Source organism: Macaca mulatta, chromosome 20, assembly GCF_049350105.2.
Source record: "Macaca mulatta isolate MMU2019108-1 chromosome 20, T2T-MMU8v2.0, whole genome shotgun sequence".
Taxonomy (NCBI): domain Eukaryota; kingdom Metazoa; phylum Chordata; class Mammalia; order Primates; family Cercopithecidae; genus Macaca; species Macaca mulatta.
In genome coordinates this window covers 3456469-3472597 of record NC_133425.1, presented here as the reverse complement: position 1 = coordinate 3472597, position 16129 = coordinate 3456469, and the positions used below count along the sequence as shown (strand labels likewise).

Below are 16129 nucleotides of genomic sequence, written 5' to 3'. Positions count from 1 at the left end.
AGGGCCCTGGAATGGGGGCTGCGGGGTGGGCCTGGGGAGAGCTATTCTGAGACCCCCCAAGGGCCCAGGAGGCTGATGTGTCGGCGCCATCCCTGTCCCAGCTGTGCTCACAGTACAGGCTCCTGAGAGCATTTGTAGTTTGCACAAAGGATAAGCAAGGAGGGTCCCTGAGCTGCCTTCTGGAGCAAACAGGCTCTGGGGGTGGCCAAGTCCCACCAGGACACGGGATGGGCAGCCCAGGACATGGCCCAGAGCCTGCCTCCCTGAGCTGCATTTCCTCAGGGAAGCGGAGCTGCCCCTGAGGAGCTGAGGCTAGGTCCCTAGGAAGGACAGAGGCCTGGGAGCCAAGCTGTGGGGCCCGGCTGGGAGCGGCTCATTTATTGAGCAGACATTTGCCAGGCAGTGCCCTCTGTGCCCCTCATGGGGCTCACAACACCCCCTGAGGTCGCTGGATGCAGCCCGTCTCACAGATGGGGAATGGAGTTGCAGGGCAGCCCATTACGTGTCCATGGCCCCTGGTCCACGCCCAGCCGACTCTGCCTTGGGGCCTCACTGAAGGGTGGCTGCTACCCTGAAGGGGCCACTGTGGGGCCATTCCTCAGGGCCAGGGTCTGCAGGTGGCATGCCCCAGCCAGGCCTCGAGTCATCTGTGGGACTTGAGGGTCACCTCCACCGGAAAGTGGTCGCTGATGGCGAGAGCCTGGGGAAAAAGAAAGAACCTCAGGGGAAAGTGGACCCCAGCCACCGGGATGGGCCCACTGGGTGTCCACAAGCCACTGCCTCTGCAGGAAGGGGCGGTGAGGCCTAGGTGCCCACCCTTGCTGCTGCCTGCGGTGGGGCAGGGGCCAGGGCAGAGGGTGTCACCATTGGCCCTTTGAGGGAAAGGCAAGGTACCCTGCCTGCCCGGAGCTCCACATGGGGTGGGCCAGGCTCTCAGGGTCCTTGGAAATGATCCCTGGTGCAAGGAGGGGAGCTGAGGTGGCCCCCCCTTGGGTGCTGGCCCCTCCCTGCTGCCTGCGTGCGCCCGGGCTATGGGGACCCAGGACCAGCGCCGCCCCACGGCCCACTCGCCTGAGTCTGGTCCAGGCCGAATTCCTCCTGGAAGTCGTGCACAGTGGCCGACTGGGGCTTCAGGCTTCGGCGCAGGCGGGCGCCGCAGGCCACGATGCGGTCGTAGGCGCAATCTGAGTTACCCACCGTGGTGTCGGCGCTGTCAGGGATGAGCCACTTGAAGACCTCACTGCTTCTCAGGCGGATGGCAGCCCAGTCCTGCGCCCGCACATAGCTGCAGTCGGCGTTGAAGTCCCCCAGGAACAGCATGTCCTGCGGGCGCCGCGGAGCCGAGTCTGAGCCGCCCCAGGAGCCGTCGAGGTCCCGCCCTCATGGCCCAGACCTCCAGGGCGCGCCTGCAGGGACCCCGGGACCGAGGGGTGGGCTTACGTCGGTGCCCCACTTGTCAATCACGTCCAGATACACGTCGTAGAGCGCGTCGATCTCCGCCACGGCTTGATGTGGCGCCGCGTGCAGCGGGATCAGCACCAGCTTCTGCGCTGCTGCCGGAAGGGGTCGGGCGTCAGGTCCCGGCGGCAGGGGAGGGGCGGGCCGGCGGCAGGGGAGGGGCGGGGCCCGCTCACCTGAGCCGGGGGCCGAGAACTTGACCACGAAGGGCTCGCGGCTGAAGACGTCCTCGGGGTCCGGGTACTGGTATGTGTCCACGACAGACACCGCGTCCTTCCTAGGAGATGGGGGGGACGCGCTGAGCCTCCCACCTGCGGCCCCGCGCGCCCCTCACTGCGGTCCGCCCCTCACCTGTACACAAACAGGTACATCTCCTTATACTGGTCCCGGCCCAGGGGCTGGCTGCTCACAAAGCTGTACTCGTGCTCGGACACCCTGCAGAGACAGGGGCCCGCTCAGGGTCAGGGCGCCACGCCGGGGCGAGATCCCGGTCGGGGGTCGAGACGAGGGGCCCTGCCCACCACACCTGTTGATCTGCTCCATGAGCGTGGACACGGCGCTGAGGTCTGGGTCTCGCACCTCCTGCACCAGCGCGAGGTCATAACCCGCCAGGATCTGGGGAAGAGTCGCGGGTGCGGGGTCAGCGCGGTCAGCACCCCCAAACGCCGCCCCGCCCCGCCCCGGCCGGGGCCCCACCTTCGCGATGATGCTGCCGCAAGCCGGGTCCGACACTTTGCTGTCGCCGAAGCTCTGGATGTTGAAGGCTCCGATGCGAAGCGCCGTGGCCCTGGCGGCTTCCAGCGCCCAGAGCGCGGCCAGCAGGGCCCGGGGCCCGCTCATTGCGCGGAGCGAGGGGCTGGGAGGGACAGAAGCTGCCGCCTACGCAGACCTGTTGTCAGACCCACCGACCCACCCCTCTCCTCCGCGGCCGCCCCGTGACGGCCAGTGCGACGCAGAATCCGCCCCTGCGCTCTGCAGGCTCCCAGGGCACTGCTGGTCTCTCAGGGACCGCTGCCTTCTCACTGCGCGGGAAGCTGCAGCCGGAATAGAGGGTCCGACCCATCCAGCCCCAGCACAGCCAGCGGAGAGACTCACCTTGGATGTGGGTGCGGAGGCCCGAGGCTCAGGGGTTCTAGGGAAATGGGGATCCCGGGTCCAGGCTGCGGGCGTGTCCGACACAGGACTGCACTGACTCCCTCCAGCAGCAGCTCTGGCACCAGGACAGGGGCCGGTATTTGAGGTCCTGGTCCAGGGAGGGGCCGAGCTGCGCTGGGTCCCGCCCCCTCGACCGAGCTGGGTGCCTGATGAATTCTTGGCTTTCATTCCCGTGGAGACCCCCAGGGTAAGGGGTGGGAGACCTGCCTGAGCCCCTTCTGGTGCCCCAGGCCTGTCCCAAAACCGTCCCAGAAGCCCCTGCCAGCCCCCTAGGATGGAGGTAGACGGTCAGCCACATCCCGGTGAGGCTGTTCTTGTCCCCACCCCTAGAAACTAGGTCGCCTAGACTCTCTCCCTGAGCAGAATCCCTTCAGGGAAAGGAAGGCAGCACAGGAAGGCCCAGCCACACTCCTTGCCCAGCATCTCCTGCTGCTCCACCTGCTCACCCTGTGGTGGAGGCCAAGGCTCCCAGATATCCCTGTCCCCGTCCCTGGTCCTCCCACCTACCCACAGGCCTCAGGCAGTGCAGCTGGGGGCACACCTCCAGCTGGGCAGGGCAGGAGGCTGTTGGTCAACATGCCAATGACACCCACGCGCCACCAAGGCGCCGCCAGGGCTGGCGGGAGCCCCTGGGCAGGGCGGCCAGGCACGTGAGTCTAGGGGTGGCCTGGGAGGCAGGTGCTGCTGCCGGGACCTGGGCAAAGGTGGTGGCACCATCCATGGAGGCTGCCACTGCCGCAACATCACAAGCTGCAGGTTCTCATGTTTTATTGGAAAGCAACAAGAAACTCTTATGTACACTGCCCATCTTGGGGCGCCTCCATTCTGTGCCTTCTTCTCTGCCAGGCAGGCGTGGGTGGGGCGCTCAGGTCCTCTGCCCTGTCCCTGCCCGGCCAGGACCCCGCAGACCTCATGCTAGACGATGACCGTCTGCACCTCCAGCTGGCCCTCTGGCGAGGAGATGACCAGCTCGCCTGCATGCTCCAGGATCTCGATGTCCTCTGATGACACCATGGTCACAGTGGCCTGTTCAGTGCCACTCGCCCCTGCCCGGGTGGCAAGCACAGTGCCCTCGCTGATGGCTGAGGCCAGTGTCATGGCCACCTGTTCTGTCAGGCTCTCGGGGGTTGCGATGGTGATGGTGTCGGCAGCAGCCGCCTCTGGGCCCAGCGCTGTCTCCTCATCCATGGTGACATTCTGCACAATGATCTGGTGGCCGGCGCTGGCCTGGTGCACAATCTGCTGCACCACCTTCATGATGTGGCTGTCCACCTGCGGGGCCACGGCTCAGCGAAAGCGGCTGCGCCAGGGAGCCTCCCTGCCCCCGCCCGCCCCACCCCTCACCTCCGTCTGGGTGCCCTCGATGATCTCCGTGGCCTCACTGGTCTCCGCATCATCCGCAGTGGCCTGGGCAGATGGGCAGAAGGATAGAGGTCAGCTTTGGTTGCCCCTGGGTCCCATCCTGGCCTCAGGGCCCCACACCCACCTCAATGATATACTCCTGGGTGTCGGCTACCACGGACGAGAACTCCACCAACACCGTGTGCGGGTCCTCCGCGAGGACGGTGGTGGCTGCCGCGGGGCTCTCCTCGGACACCAGCAACTCCTCCACCTCCAGCAGGCAGCCCCCTGCGGGTGGGGACTCAGTCAGGGCTTGGCGAGCCCCAGCCCCCTCCCCTCCTCCTCCCGCCTCCACGGGCCCAGACCTTTGGTGCGCAGGTGCCGGTTCAGCGTGCCGTGCTCAGCAAAGCCACGGCCGCATTTGTAGCACTTGAATGGCTTCTCGCCTGTGTGGTGTCGCACGTGCCGCACCAGCGAGCCCTTCTCTCGGAAGCCACGGCTGCAGAACTGGCACACATGCGGCTTCTCCTCCAGATGTGTCCGGAAGTGCACCTGCTGTGCGTTCTGTGGAGACACCTGTCAGTGCCAGCCTGACCTGGGCCACAACAGACTACAGCTCTCCCCTCCCACTTCTGGCCCAAGGGAGGGGCTGGGTCAAGACTGAGCACGGTGGAGGCAGGGAAGGGGGTGCACCGGGGCCAGGGCCAGGGAGCAGGATGGGGGGTCAGGTGCCAGGGTCCTGGGGCTAGAGGCCTACCTTAGTCTTGTAGCGCTTGCCACACTCGGGACAAGGGTATGGCCGCTCGTCTGAGTGGACGCGCCGGTGGCCACGCACATGGGCGATGGTCTTGTAGAGCTTCCCGCAGTCGCCACAGCGGAAGCGGCGCTCACGCACATGCACCTCCTGGTGCTTCTTGAGCAGGTAGGCCTTGGGGAAGGCCTTGCCACACTGCACACAGGCGAACGGCCTCGGCCCTGCAGCCACACACATCAGGCCAGGCCCATCACCGGCAGGCCCTCCAGGCCACCTGCCACCTGCCCACAGCTCCCCTGGCTCCCTGCTGTCTATGGACCCACCCTGGACACCCAGAGGCACCCCGGTCACCTATAGCCCATCCACTGCTGTGGGCCACACACCCACCCATCACCCACCGGTGTGGCCCCTCTTGTGGGCCTCCAGGGTGGCTGCTGTCGGGAAGGTCTCACTGCACTGAGGACATGGGTGGGTCCTGGGCACCGCTGAGGCCTCGCTGGCCACCTGCTGGGGAACCACAGGAAGGCCTCCAGCACCTGGGGCAGGCTGTGCCCTGGCAGTGCCAGGAACACAACCATGGGCCCCACCCTGGCAGGCTCCCTCGTGGCCCCAGGGAAGGCAGTAAACAGATCAATGGACGAAGTCACTGCAGAAAGCCACTTCAGGGAGTGCAAAGGCCACAAAGGCCAGCATGGGGACAGCCCCCGGGATCCAGCCCTGAGAGGAGCCTGCAGGTGATGCTGGCACCTACTGTCTCTAGCGGCTGCACTTCCAGTACCGGCAGCTGTGGGGCTGCCTCTGCCAGGGGCTGGGGACTGGACCCAGCAGCAGGGGCTGGCTCCAGGGCGCCCTCCTCCCCAGCGGTGCGCTCAAGGACGATGCCGGAGTTCTGCATGGCCTGGTGCAGCAGGTTCTCTCGGCTGCCCTCACTGGAGCAGGGGAGCTCCTGGGAGACGGGGGGCTGCAGGGGAGGCAGAGAGAGGAGGCTGGCCAGGCAGCCTGGCATTCAGCACCCACCCCATGGGGCAGACCCATGCCAGGAGCCTTGTGCAAACCCTCAGACCCCCATGGTGCTCCCACTGGCCCTGGTCTTCCAGCCCTCGCCTGCCTGGCCCAGACCCCCGGAGCCAGTGCTCAAAACAAAGACTGGCACCGAGCAGGCAGAAGACAGAGCGGCCCTCCAGGGCCCCCCGTCGCCCACACCTCCGGGGCCAGGGTTTTCATGCCCAGGGGCAGCTCCTGCATCTGGACGTGGACTTCGTGGATGACGGTGCCCTTGGCATCTGTCACCAGGTGAATCACAGGTGAAGTCTCTATGGGCTCGCCTGTCACCGATGATGTGACTGTCCCCAAGGTGGCAGCTCCAGCTCCAGACCCTTCAAAGTAGAGTGAGGGAGTGAAGCTCCCTCACACACCCCAGTGGTGGCTGGGTCCACAGCCAGTCCCCGGGACCAGGCAGCTGCCCGCATCATGCTGACCTGCAGGTGCATCCTCTTTGCTGACAACCACATCCTTGCTCACACTGAAGCGGATTTTCTCCGTGCAGGGGGTGAGAGACTTGAGGTGCCGGGTCAGTGCGCCCGACTCCCGGAAGCTCTTCCCACACTTGGAGCACTTGTAGGGGCGCTCGTCTGCAGAGAGAACCTAGTCAGCCCCAGGCAGCCCCAGCAGGCTGGCAACAAGGTGACAAGGTGAAGACAGGCAGGGGACCCTGCCTCATCCCCCAAAGCTGGGGAATGCAAGGCTGGGGCACCCCAGGGCCAGCCATCGGGGTGCTACAGGGCTCCAGCCCAAGGCGCAGCGAGCTCACCCGTATGCCGCCGGTGGTGCCGGATGAGTGAGCCCTTGGTGCGGAAGGAGGCCCCACAGAGCTTGCACTCGTGGTCCTTGCGGCTGCTGTGAGTGACCATGTGGGCCTTGAGGATGCTGCCCTGTGGGGGAGGGCGTGGCAGCTCAGGGCCCTCCTAGGGGAACAGGAGGGGCCCTGCCGCCCACACACTGGCTCCCCACACACCGGCTCACCGTCTTGAAGGTCTTGTGGCACAGTGCACACACATAGCGGCCATCCTTGTTCACCAGTAGCTTCACCTGGGCCGGCTCGCCCTCCCCTGCGAGCCCCAGTCCCTGCTGGTGGGGGCTGCCCGGGGCCTCGGCCATCTCACTGTCCCCCGGCTCCGCCTCAGCACCCACGATGACCTCTTTGATGTGCCCACCACCTAGGAGAGGCATCTCGGCCTAAGCCCCAAGACCTGCCCCTACCCAGAGACCGCCGGCTCCAGGGGAGGGGAACTGCTGCTCCAAGCCACATCCTGGACCCAACCTGCACCGAGCCCTCAACACACAGGCCCGAGCAGCAGCCAAGGCCCCAATCAACTCTCCAGGTCAGAGTGAGCGGTGGAGAGACATCTGCGGACTCTGTCAGGCTGCCCAGAGATGCTCCAGGGCCCCCAAATGTGTCCACAGGGAGACCCGCCATGGAACACGGCCCATCCCCAAAGCCAGCAGGACATGCGAATCCTGGTGACAAGGTCCCTGGGTGAAGAGACAGCCGCCTGTTCTGTTCGCTGCCACGGCTCCTGCCACTGCTCCCACCAACATAGGGAGGATATGCGTCCGGGGCCACTCCTCCATTAGGGGAGATGGACCAGGCCGCTGTAGTGGGACAGGCAGGCCTGGCCTGGGAGTGAATGCTCTCCAGACACCCGGGACAGCCTGGGGCGAGGAAGCCGGGCTTTTGCACTTCTGGAGGGTGCTGGGAAAATCTGACAATGTGCAAAGCCAGGTTGTAAACACACTTCACGTTTTCTGCTCATAAAGATGACAAGTGGGAAACAGCTGTGAAGCTCCTTCTTAGAAACCACCTCAGACCGGCTGGCGTCTTGTTTTGACAAGCTGTTCTCTTGAAACACAACAAAAGCGCCGTGACTCAGAAACAATTAAGAGCCTCTCCTGCCCGAGCCCTGGCTTAGACGCTCGACGCCCCACGAGTGATCTTCCAAAGGACAGAGGCCCCTCGTGGGGAGGACCTGGGGGAACATGGCTGCTGCCAGGCCACAGAGGAGACACAAACGTTTTCCGCGGAAGAGGCAGGAGGGCCTGGAGGTGGGCTCCAACTGCGCATACAGCGGACCGCACTCCTGCACCCGCAAAGACCGGACCCGGCACTGCCCCGGCCCTTGGCCACCAGCAGGCAGGACCCTGTGCCATCTCCACTGGAGGCCAACAGGAGAGCTAGCAGCCCTGGACTCAGCCCACCAGGCCTGCTGACTGGCCAAGGGCACACTCAGGGTGCCCAGGATGCCCGCAAAGGGGAAAATCCCAGGGGTGCCAGAGGGGCAGGGGTGCCGAGAGGGGTCCCTGAAGCACAGGGAGGGGTGCTGAGCCCAAGGCTGGGGGCTGCTAGAGGTTAGGTGGGTGGAAAGGGGCCTGGGTGGCCAGAGACTCAGCCCAGAGACCCCGCCAGAACCTAGGGAGTTCATGCTCCCAGATGATGCCACCATCCAAACGCCAGGTCAAGGCCAGAGCCCGCCCCACCTCCCACATGAACATTCCGAGCTCTGAGTGGCACTGATGAGTGTCTTGGTCGCAGGAATGCCAGGGAAAGGCAGCACGGAGGTGAGACACGTGCCCCGGCTGCCTCCTGGAGAGCGGCCTGCTCACTAGTGCCCTTCCCAGGCCTGGGGCTGGCCTCTGCCACGGCTCCCCCACCCCCTCTTCCTGCCGCAGCAGGTACCAAGGGCTGCCAAAGGCCAGGTTCCGCCTGGTGCCCAAACCTACTTCCTGTCCAGCTGCCCACTCCCTGCCTGCGTCGGCCCCGGTCCAGCAGGCTCCCCAGGCAGCAGCCATGCTCCACCCCAACCTCCCACAGCATTAGGCCCAGACAGCTCCTTCCCTCACGTCTGCACACCCAGCCAGTCGCCCCTGCTGCACCCCCAACCCCAGCAGTCCCTGGCTCCCTCAACCTGCCCAGGCCCTGGCTGCCTCTGAATGTCCCCCCTGCACACACATCTGTCCCCGATGAGTGAGAGCTTGCCCATCCAGACCTCACAACAGCCCCTCCCACAGCACATCAGGGAGACGCCTTCACTTAAAAAGTAGCCATCAAAGAGGGCTGGCATTGCACGCTCATAAAAGCCCCATGAGGACCAGAGCAGCAGTCACCACCCCCACACCAGAGTGAGCACTGGGGAGGGCAGGCCATCACAGCAGCAAGTCCGAGCTCAGCTGGAGACGCGGCAGAGCCCGTCCACCCTGCACCCGCCCTCCAGAGCTGCTGCCGGGCGAGCGGGCCATCCTGGTGGGTGCCTGGTGGATGCTGCTGTCTACGGGCAGGGAGCAAGAACCAGGGGGTGGCAGGAAGTGGGGAAAATTCTGGGAGGGACAGGGCAGAGACCACCCGGGAAAGCTGGGGGGAGAGAGCACAGCCCGAAGAGTCCCTGGTGCCTGGGTGTGCCCCCGGCCACTATGGACACCTGAGGAAGGCCCAGTGCCCAACGCTCCCTCCTCCTGCAGGCTGTGCCCTCGGAAAGCTCCCACGAGGCCGTGGCCCCTCCCAGCCAGGCCCTGGTCTCAGGAGAGATGAGCATACTGGCAGCAGAGGCCCCATCCTCTGGCCCCGACCACGAAGGTCTGTCAGGCCAGTGATCCATGGCAGTCGGCTTACCAACAAGGTCAGGTGCGTGGCTGATGTCTGCTGCCAGGGAGGCTGCCTCCACTACAATGTGGGCCACAGTGATGGGCTCCTCTGGGCCTGGGGCTGCCGGCACCACCTGCCAAAGGGGGCAGAAAACAGAGGGGACTCGTCTGTATGCTCTAGAGTTAGTTCTCAGAGAAGAGGCCTGGGCTCTGCCAGTGTAAAGCTGTGAAGGTGTGGCCTGTGATGCTCAGGCCTGGGTCCATGTCCTTGGGACGGCTGGGGTGGGGGCTCTCCTCTTCCCCAACAGGACCACAGGTCCCAGACCAGCCCCTTCACCCATGGCCAGGGTCAGCGCCGTCACTCTCACGCCTCTGGCCACATGGGCTGGACCTGGAGCACAGGGCACCTGCAGGGAGGGACCAGCAACTCGGGCAGGAAGCTGAGCCAGCCTGCAGGAACAACAGTGCAGTCCCAGCCCATCAGTTCCGGCAGAGCGGTCTGAGCAGAGGGCCCTGGGGGTGTGAACCAGAGGCCTTCTTGGAGGAGGGGGCACCTCTGGGAGGGGCAGGTAAAGAGCACAGGCTCGAGTGGGGTGAACAGGGTCCAGCGTCGTCTGGGCCATGCCCCGCTGGTGGTCGGAGACCACCGACCACTCTCTGAGCCTGCTCTCCTGACTGTGCAATGCAGACAAGCGCCCACCGCGGCGTGTGCGGGCTTCACAGGCCCGTGCGCTCAGCCCAAGCCGGGCATGGGGCTCAGCAAAGGTGGCCGTTTGATGATGAGATGGTGGGACCCCCAGGGCCACACTGCACTTGTGAAGTCCCTAGGGACTGTGTGCACAGGACAGAAGATAAGCCAAAGAGACAGAAGCTGCCATGGCACCCAGAGCCAAAGGAGACCCTCGGGCTCCAAGAAAGAAGAGATCCCAGCCCCCAACAGCACGGGCTGCAGCCAGAGGCTGCCGAGAAGGCTGTGCCGCCGCAGGCCTCCAGGACACCCCGGAGCACCACAGGCTCACACACCCAGACCCTCCCACGCCGCAGCCAGATGCCTGCCCTCTGCCCGCCCCCGTGGGCCCCGGAACCGGCTGCACAGGTCCATCCTGGAGTGCGGCCACCTCCCCCGCCTGTCAGGTGAACCTGGGAGGGGACGGGAGGGTAGGTGGCGGCTCACCTCCTGGCCCAGCAACGCTGTGGTGGCAGGAGTGGCAGGCAGGGCCTCCTGAGGGGCCCGCTGGCAGGCCTTCTGAATCTTGTGCTGAACAAAATCCTCCAAGGCGGTGAACTCCGCCTGGCAGCGGCCGCATCTGTGCACATCGTCCTCATCTGCAACGAGCCTGCTGTCAGCAGGGCCTGGGAAGGTGGAGGCTGGGCAGCCAGGGCCCCGTCTGGCTTTTCCTCCAGCCCTAGAACAGATTCGCCCAGGAGGCCGTCAGAAGCAGAGCTACTTCCCTAGGCTGCTGAGAACACACTCAGGCCCAAAACAAGGTCACCCCAGGGTACAGCTCTCATCCTCTGCAGGTCTGTAGGGGCCAGACCCACCCTCAGGAGGTCAGCACCCAGCAGAGGGTGGCCCTGACAGCATGCTTAGGCTGCAGGGATCTGCTAAGGCTGCCATGCCCAAAACCCTCACCTCAGTGGTGACAGGCCCAGAGAGGGGCTAGAGGCAGAGGGATTCCTCCATGCTCGGCTGGGGACAGTAAAGGACCAGGATTTAAGACTGCTGGGGCCGGGCATGGTGGCTCCCACTTGTAATCTCAGCACCTTAAGGGGCCGAGGTGGGAGGACAGCTTGAGCCCAGGAGTTCAAGACCAGCCTGGTCAACATAGCAAGACCCATCTCTACAAAAAAAAAAAAAAAAAAAAGGAAAATGTTTTTAAAGCATTGTTAAAACATTTAGGCAAGGCGTGGTGGTTCACACCTATAATCCCAACACTTTGGGAGGCCGAGGCAGGTGGATCACCTGAGGTCAGGAGTTCGAGACCAGCCTGACCAACATGGTGAAACCCCATCTCTACTAAAAACACAAAATTAGGCTCATGCCAGTAATCCCCAGTAATCCCAGCACTTTGGGAGGCCGAGGCAGGCGGATCATGAGGTCAGGAGATCGAGACCATCCTGGCTAACACAGTGAAACCCCATCTCTATTAAAAATACAAAAAAATTAGCCAGGTGTGCTGGCGGGCGCCTGTAGTCCCAGCTACTGGGGAGGCTGAGGCAGGAGGAGAATGGCGTGAACCCGGGAGGTGGAGTTTGCAGTGAGCTGAGATCACGGCACTGCACTCCAGTCTGGACGATACAGTGAGACTCCGTTTCAAAAAGAAAAAAATTAGCCAGGCTTGGTGGCACATGCCTGTAATCCCAGCTACTTGGGAGGCTGAGGCAGGAGAATCACTTCAACCCAGCAGGCGAAGGTTGCAGTGAGCCAAGACCGCCCCATTGCACTCCAGCCGGGGTGACACCGCAAGACTCTGTCTCAAAAAACAAAACCAAAATACAAACAGTTAGCCAAGTGTGGAAGTGTGGTGGCATATGCACCTGTAGTCCCAGCTACTCAGGAGGAATGCTTGAGCCCAGGGGTTGAGGCTGCAGTAAGCCATGATTGCACCACTACACTTCAGCCAGGGCAACAGGGTAAGACCCTGTCTTAAAAAAAACAAAAACAAAACAAACTAACAAAAGCTGTGGGAGTCTGAGCGTGCCCTGGGGCATGTGAGTGGCCATCTCCTCATCTGCGAAATGGGCTGATGCCCACTGGCTCTGGCTGAGAGGCAAACGCAGGGACCACTCCGCTTACTGTTGGGGACTTGACTTGTTCCCAAGGTTGAGCCCGTCACCATCGCTGTGCCAGACCCCAGTCCTGCAGAAGAGACCACCCCCTTACTGTGTGCCAAGAACCTCACTAGGGACGTCACCAAATCTTGCCAGCACCCTGCGGAAATGGAGAGAACTATTCCCATCCTAGGAAAATGACCTGAAGTTCAAGGTCACCCAACGGCTGAGTGTCAGGGACAGTGCCTGTTTACACAAAGGGATAGGAGCTGTTCCTTCTGCTTCCACAATAGCTTGCCAGCTCTGACCATTCACGTTCAGTCCCTCGTCAAGATCAAACCGAGGCCTGATGCCCGAAGGAGCTGGGCAAATGTTTACTGTTGAATTCGAGGGCAGAGAAAGGGCCAAACCACAGCCATGACTCCCCTGCAGAGGGCCACTCAACAGAGAGTTGTCCCCTCCTGATGGCTCCCAGTTACAAACCAAGCTTTGAGGTGTGCACCACCCACTTCCCCTTCCCACCCCACTCCCATGTCTCACTTGGCTCCAGGGCATTGCCACTGAAGAACCCCCTACCCTAGAAGGGGACACACCCAGCCCATTTCACATTAAACAAGGCTGCAAGCAGGCCCAGCAAGGCCCAGCAACCTCTAAAGGGACCCCTCGCCATGACGGCACTGCCCTTCTCCAAGCTGAACGAGAAGGGGCAAGGAAAAAAGGCAGGCTATGAATCCTATGGGGACAAAGACAAGACCACCCTCAACCTAATCATTAACCACCTCCCTTCCTGTCTGACCCAATCTGCATTCTTTTTTTTTTTTTTTTTTTTTTTTGAGGCGGAATCTCACTCTGTTGCCCAGGCTGGAGTGCAGTGACACGAGCTCGGCTCACTGCAAGCTCCACCTCCCGGGTTCACGCCATTCTCCTGCCTCAGCCTCCCCAGTAGCTGGAACTACAGGCGCCCGCCACCACGGCAGCTAATTTTTTGTATTTTTAGTAGAGATGGGGTTTCACCATGTTAGCCAGGATGGTCTCGATCTCCTGACCTCGGGATCCGCCCACCTCAGCCTCCCAAAGTGCTGGGATTACAGGCATGAGCCATGGCGCCCAACCTTTTTTTTTTCTAAACAGATCAAGAGCCGGGCGTGGTGGTTCACGCCTGTAATCCCAGCACTTTGGGAGGCTGAGGCAGGCAGATCACCTGAGGTTGGGAGTTCGAGACCAGCCTGGCCACCATGGAGAAACCCCATCTCTACTAAAAATGCAAAATTAGCCAGATGTGATGGCACGTGCCTGTAATCCCAGCTACTCGGGAGGCTGAGGCAGGAGAATAGCTTGAACCCAGGAGGCGGAGGTTGCGGTGAGCCGAGATCGCAGCACTGCACTCCAGCCTGGGCAACAAGAGAGAAACGCTGTCTCAAAAACAAAAAAGAAAATAGAAACAAGGTCTTACTATGTTGCCCAGGCTGGTCTGGAACTCCTCGGGCTCAAGTGATCCTCCCACCTCAGCCTCCCAAAGTGTTGGGGTTACAGGTATGAGCCATAGTGCCCAGCCATCTGCAGCCTCATGGGACAAGCTCAGAGGGTACAGACCCAAGCTCCACCTCCAAAAGCTCTCAGTGCCCCCAGGAATGGGCCCTTAGTGCATCCCCAGCACTGCTCTCAGTACATGACACACAGTCTTTTTTCTTTTTTTGAGACAGAGTCTGGCTCTGTCACCCAGGCTAGAGAGCAGTGGCGCGATCTCGACTCACTGCAACCTCCGTCTCCTGGGCTCAAGCAGTTCTCCTACCTCAGCCTCCCAAGTAGCTGGGATTACAAACGCGCGCCACCACGCCCAGCTAATTTTTGTATTTTTAGTAGAGATGGGGTTTCATCATGTTGGCCAAGCTGGTCTCGAACTCCTGACCTCAGGTGATCCACCCATCTTGGCCTCCCAAAGTGCTGGGATTACAGGTGTGAGCCACCGCGCCAGGTCACAATCTCTATTTTAATTTTCATGATGCTTTCGTGAGGCAGCAGAGCCCGGAAGTTAAAGGCCTTCACAGTGCGGAGATCCAATCCAACCCTTGCTACTTACTACCTGGGTGACTCCGGTCACTTTCTTTTTTTTTTTTTTTGAGACGGAGTCTCACTTTGTCGCCCGGGCTAGAGTGCAGTGGCCGGGTCTCAGCTCACTGCAAGCTCCAGCTCCCGGGTTCATGCCATTCTCCCGCCTCAGCCTCCTGACTACAGGCGCCCGCCACCACGCGCGGCTAATTTTGTTTTTTCTGTATTTTTAGTAGAGACGGGTTTCACCATCTTAGCCAGGATGGTCTCCATCTCCTGACCTCGTGATCCGCCCGTCTCGGCCTCCCAAAGTGCTGGGATTACGGGCGTGAGCCACCGCGCCCGGCCCACCCGGTCACTTTCATGTCTCCAACCTTCCATTTTCCTCATCCCCAAAAAGAAAATAACAATAACGTCCACCTTTCAGGATTGGTTTGAGAATGAAAAATCCTAACGCAGGATAAGGGCTTGTCACATTACTGGCAGAAGCCGCCGCCCCATTCTGTAGTGGAAATAGAGGTTCCCAGAGGTGGGGTCACCTGCCCAGGATCAAAGAGCTAGAAAGTGGCAAGTGTGGGACGGGACGGTGCCACAGGCTGGCTGCAGTGCACCAGTCCTCTTGCACTAGGCTCTGCTGCCTCCCTACGGACAGGCCCAGAGCCCAGATCCCGGAGAAACCGAGGCCCCGCTCTCTTGGAACCACCAACAGGGCCCTAGAGGCCCATCAGGTGAAGGGGGAAGGGGCCCAGAGGAGGCGAAGGCCAGACTCAGGCATCGGAGGCAGAGAGGGGCCGAGAGGCCGGCCCGAGGGGCAGGGTCGGCGGTGGCGGCGTCTGCGTATGTCTACACAGGGCGCCCGGGGGCTCAGCAACCCGCGAGCACTTGTGGGCGCACACCGGAGCGAGGGGGGTGACGGGCGCCCCGCAGGAGAGGCCCGTGAGGGTCGCAGCAAACCTGGGGGTCTCGTGGAGGGCTGTGAGGGCCCCGCGAGATCGGCGAGATGTCTGGGTCTGGGAGGGTCGGTCATGCCCGCAGCTCGGGCCATCCGGGCCCCCACCCCGGCCGCACCCTCCGGGTCGGCCCGGTTACCTTCCTCGCTGAAGGGCGCCGGGAGGCCGAGGAAGCCGCTGGGGGCCAAGGCCGCCGCCACCGCCGCAACCGCACCCTCGCCCGCTTCTCGCCCGGCTTCGGCCGGGGCTTCTGCCGTATGAGCGGCCGTCACCCGCACTGCCATCGCGCCCTCCATGTCGCAACGCGCCGCAGGAAGATGGCGGATTTACGACCATGTCGTCATAACAACAGGCCGCGCCGAGGCCGGCGTGAGGGAACGGAGAGAGGAGGGCGGGGCGGAACCGGAGCGGATTGACGGACATGCGGGGAGCGGGGCCTGGATAGCGGTGTGGCCCTAAAGGGCAGAGGCGGGGCCGGGCCCGCTGAGAGCGAAGATGGGGCGGGACTGTGAGGAGGGCGTGGTTACGGTGGAGCAGATTGACAGGCAGGCGGCGGGGCGGCAGAAGAATCTGTGTTCGAGGCTGCACTGGGATTTGAGAGCCAGAGAACGCGAGGGGCGAGCGGACTGACGGGTGCGAGGCAGCCGCGCCCCAGAGCTTCCGGACCTAAGGACAGGTCGCCCCGCCCGCGGCTGCTGCTGGGAAACCGCCACAGCTCCAGCCAGGGGTATGGTGCTCGCTGCCCACTGACCGTCTCCAGTGTTAGAGACTCCCAGGATGATTACCCGGGTCACGGGAGAAGAACACCGGTCGGGGATGGCTCGTGGGTAGCTTTGCGAAGCTGTTTTATTCTTTTATATACTTTTTAAATTGTTTAAAATTTATTTATATTATATATTTTAAATACAGACGGGGTCTCACTGTGTTGACTAGGCTGGTCTCAAACTCCCAGCCTCAAACCATTTTCCCATTTCGGCCTCCCAAAGTGCCTAGTATGACAGGCATGAGCCGTGAC

The 16129-nt window shown here is 62.5% G+C and overlaps 2 protein-coding genes across 12 annotated transcripts; both read right to left on the bottom strand.

The window, feature by feature from the left end:
- Positions 1-350: 350 nt before the first annotated feature.
- DNASE1L2 (deoxyribonuclease 1 like 2) lies at positions 351-3242 on the bottom strand. Of its 4 annotated transcripts, XM_077985244.1 has the most exons (9): positions 3121-3242; positions 2554-2668; positions 2155-2314; positions 1985-2073; positions 1810-1893; positions 1635-1735; positions 1441-1550; positions 1072-1323; positions 351-700 (listed from the first exon to the last, which is right to left on the bottom strand). In XM_077985244.1, exons 3-9 carry the CDS (start codon positions 2296-2298, stop codon positions 644-646), a joined length of 837 nt encoding a protein of 278 aa, XP_077841370.1. In that variant the 5' UTR covers positions 2299-2314; positions 2554-2668; positions 3121-3242; the 3' UTR covers positions 351-643. The 4 variants fall into 4 exon arrangements, with proteins under 4 accessions (XP_077841370.1, XP_077841368.1, XP_077841369.1 ...); XM_077985242.1 differs by having other exon boundaries at positions 1441-1735; positions 2155-2337; positions 2554-3230; XM_077985243.1 differs by lacking the exon at positions 3121-3242 and having other exon boundaries at positions 1441-1735; positions 2554-2670.
- Positions 3243-3364: 122 nt separating this feature from the next.
- Positions 3365-16005, bottom strand: E4F1 (E4F transcription factor 1). 8 transcript variants are annotated; one of them, XM_028840382.2, is made up of 14 exons: positions 15254-16005; positions 10518-10749; positions 9372-9477; positions 6731-6924; positions 6519-6639; positions 6187-6339; positions 5912-6084; positions 5460-5669; positions 5107-5215; positions 4712-4929; positions 4320-4518; positions 4100-4242; positions 3958-4020; positions 3365-3885 (listed from the first exon to the last, which is right to left on the bottom strand). In XM_028840382.2, exons 1-14 carry the CDS (start codon positions 15535-15537, stop codon positions 3529-3531), a joined length of 2562 nt encoding a protein of 853 aa, XP_028696215.2. In that variant the 5' UTR covers positions 15538-16005; the 3' UTR covers positions 3365-3528.
- Between the last annotated feature and the right edge of the window lie 124 nt (positions 16006-16129).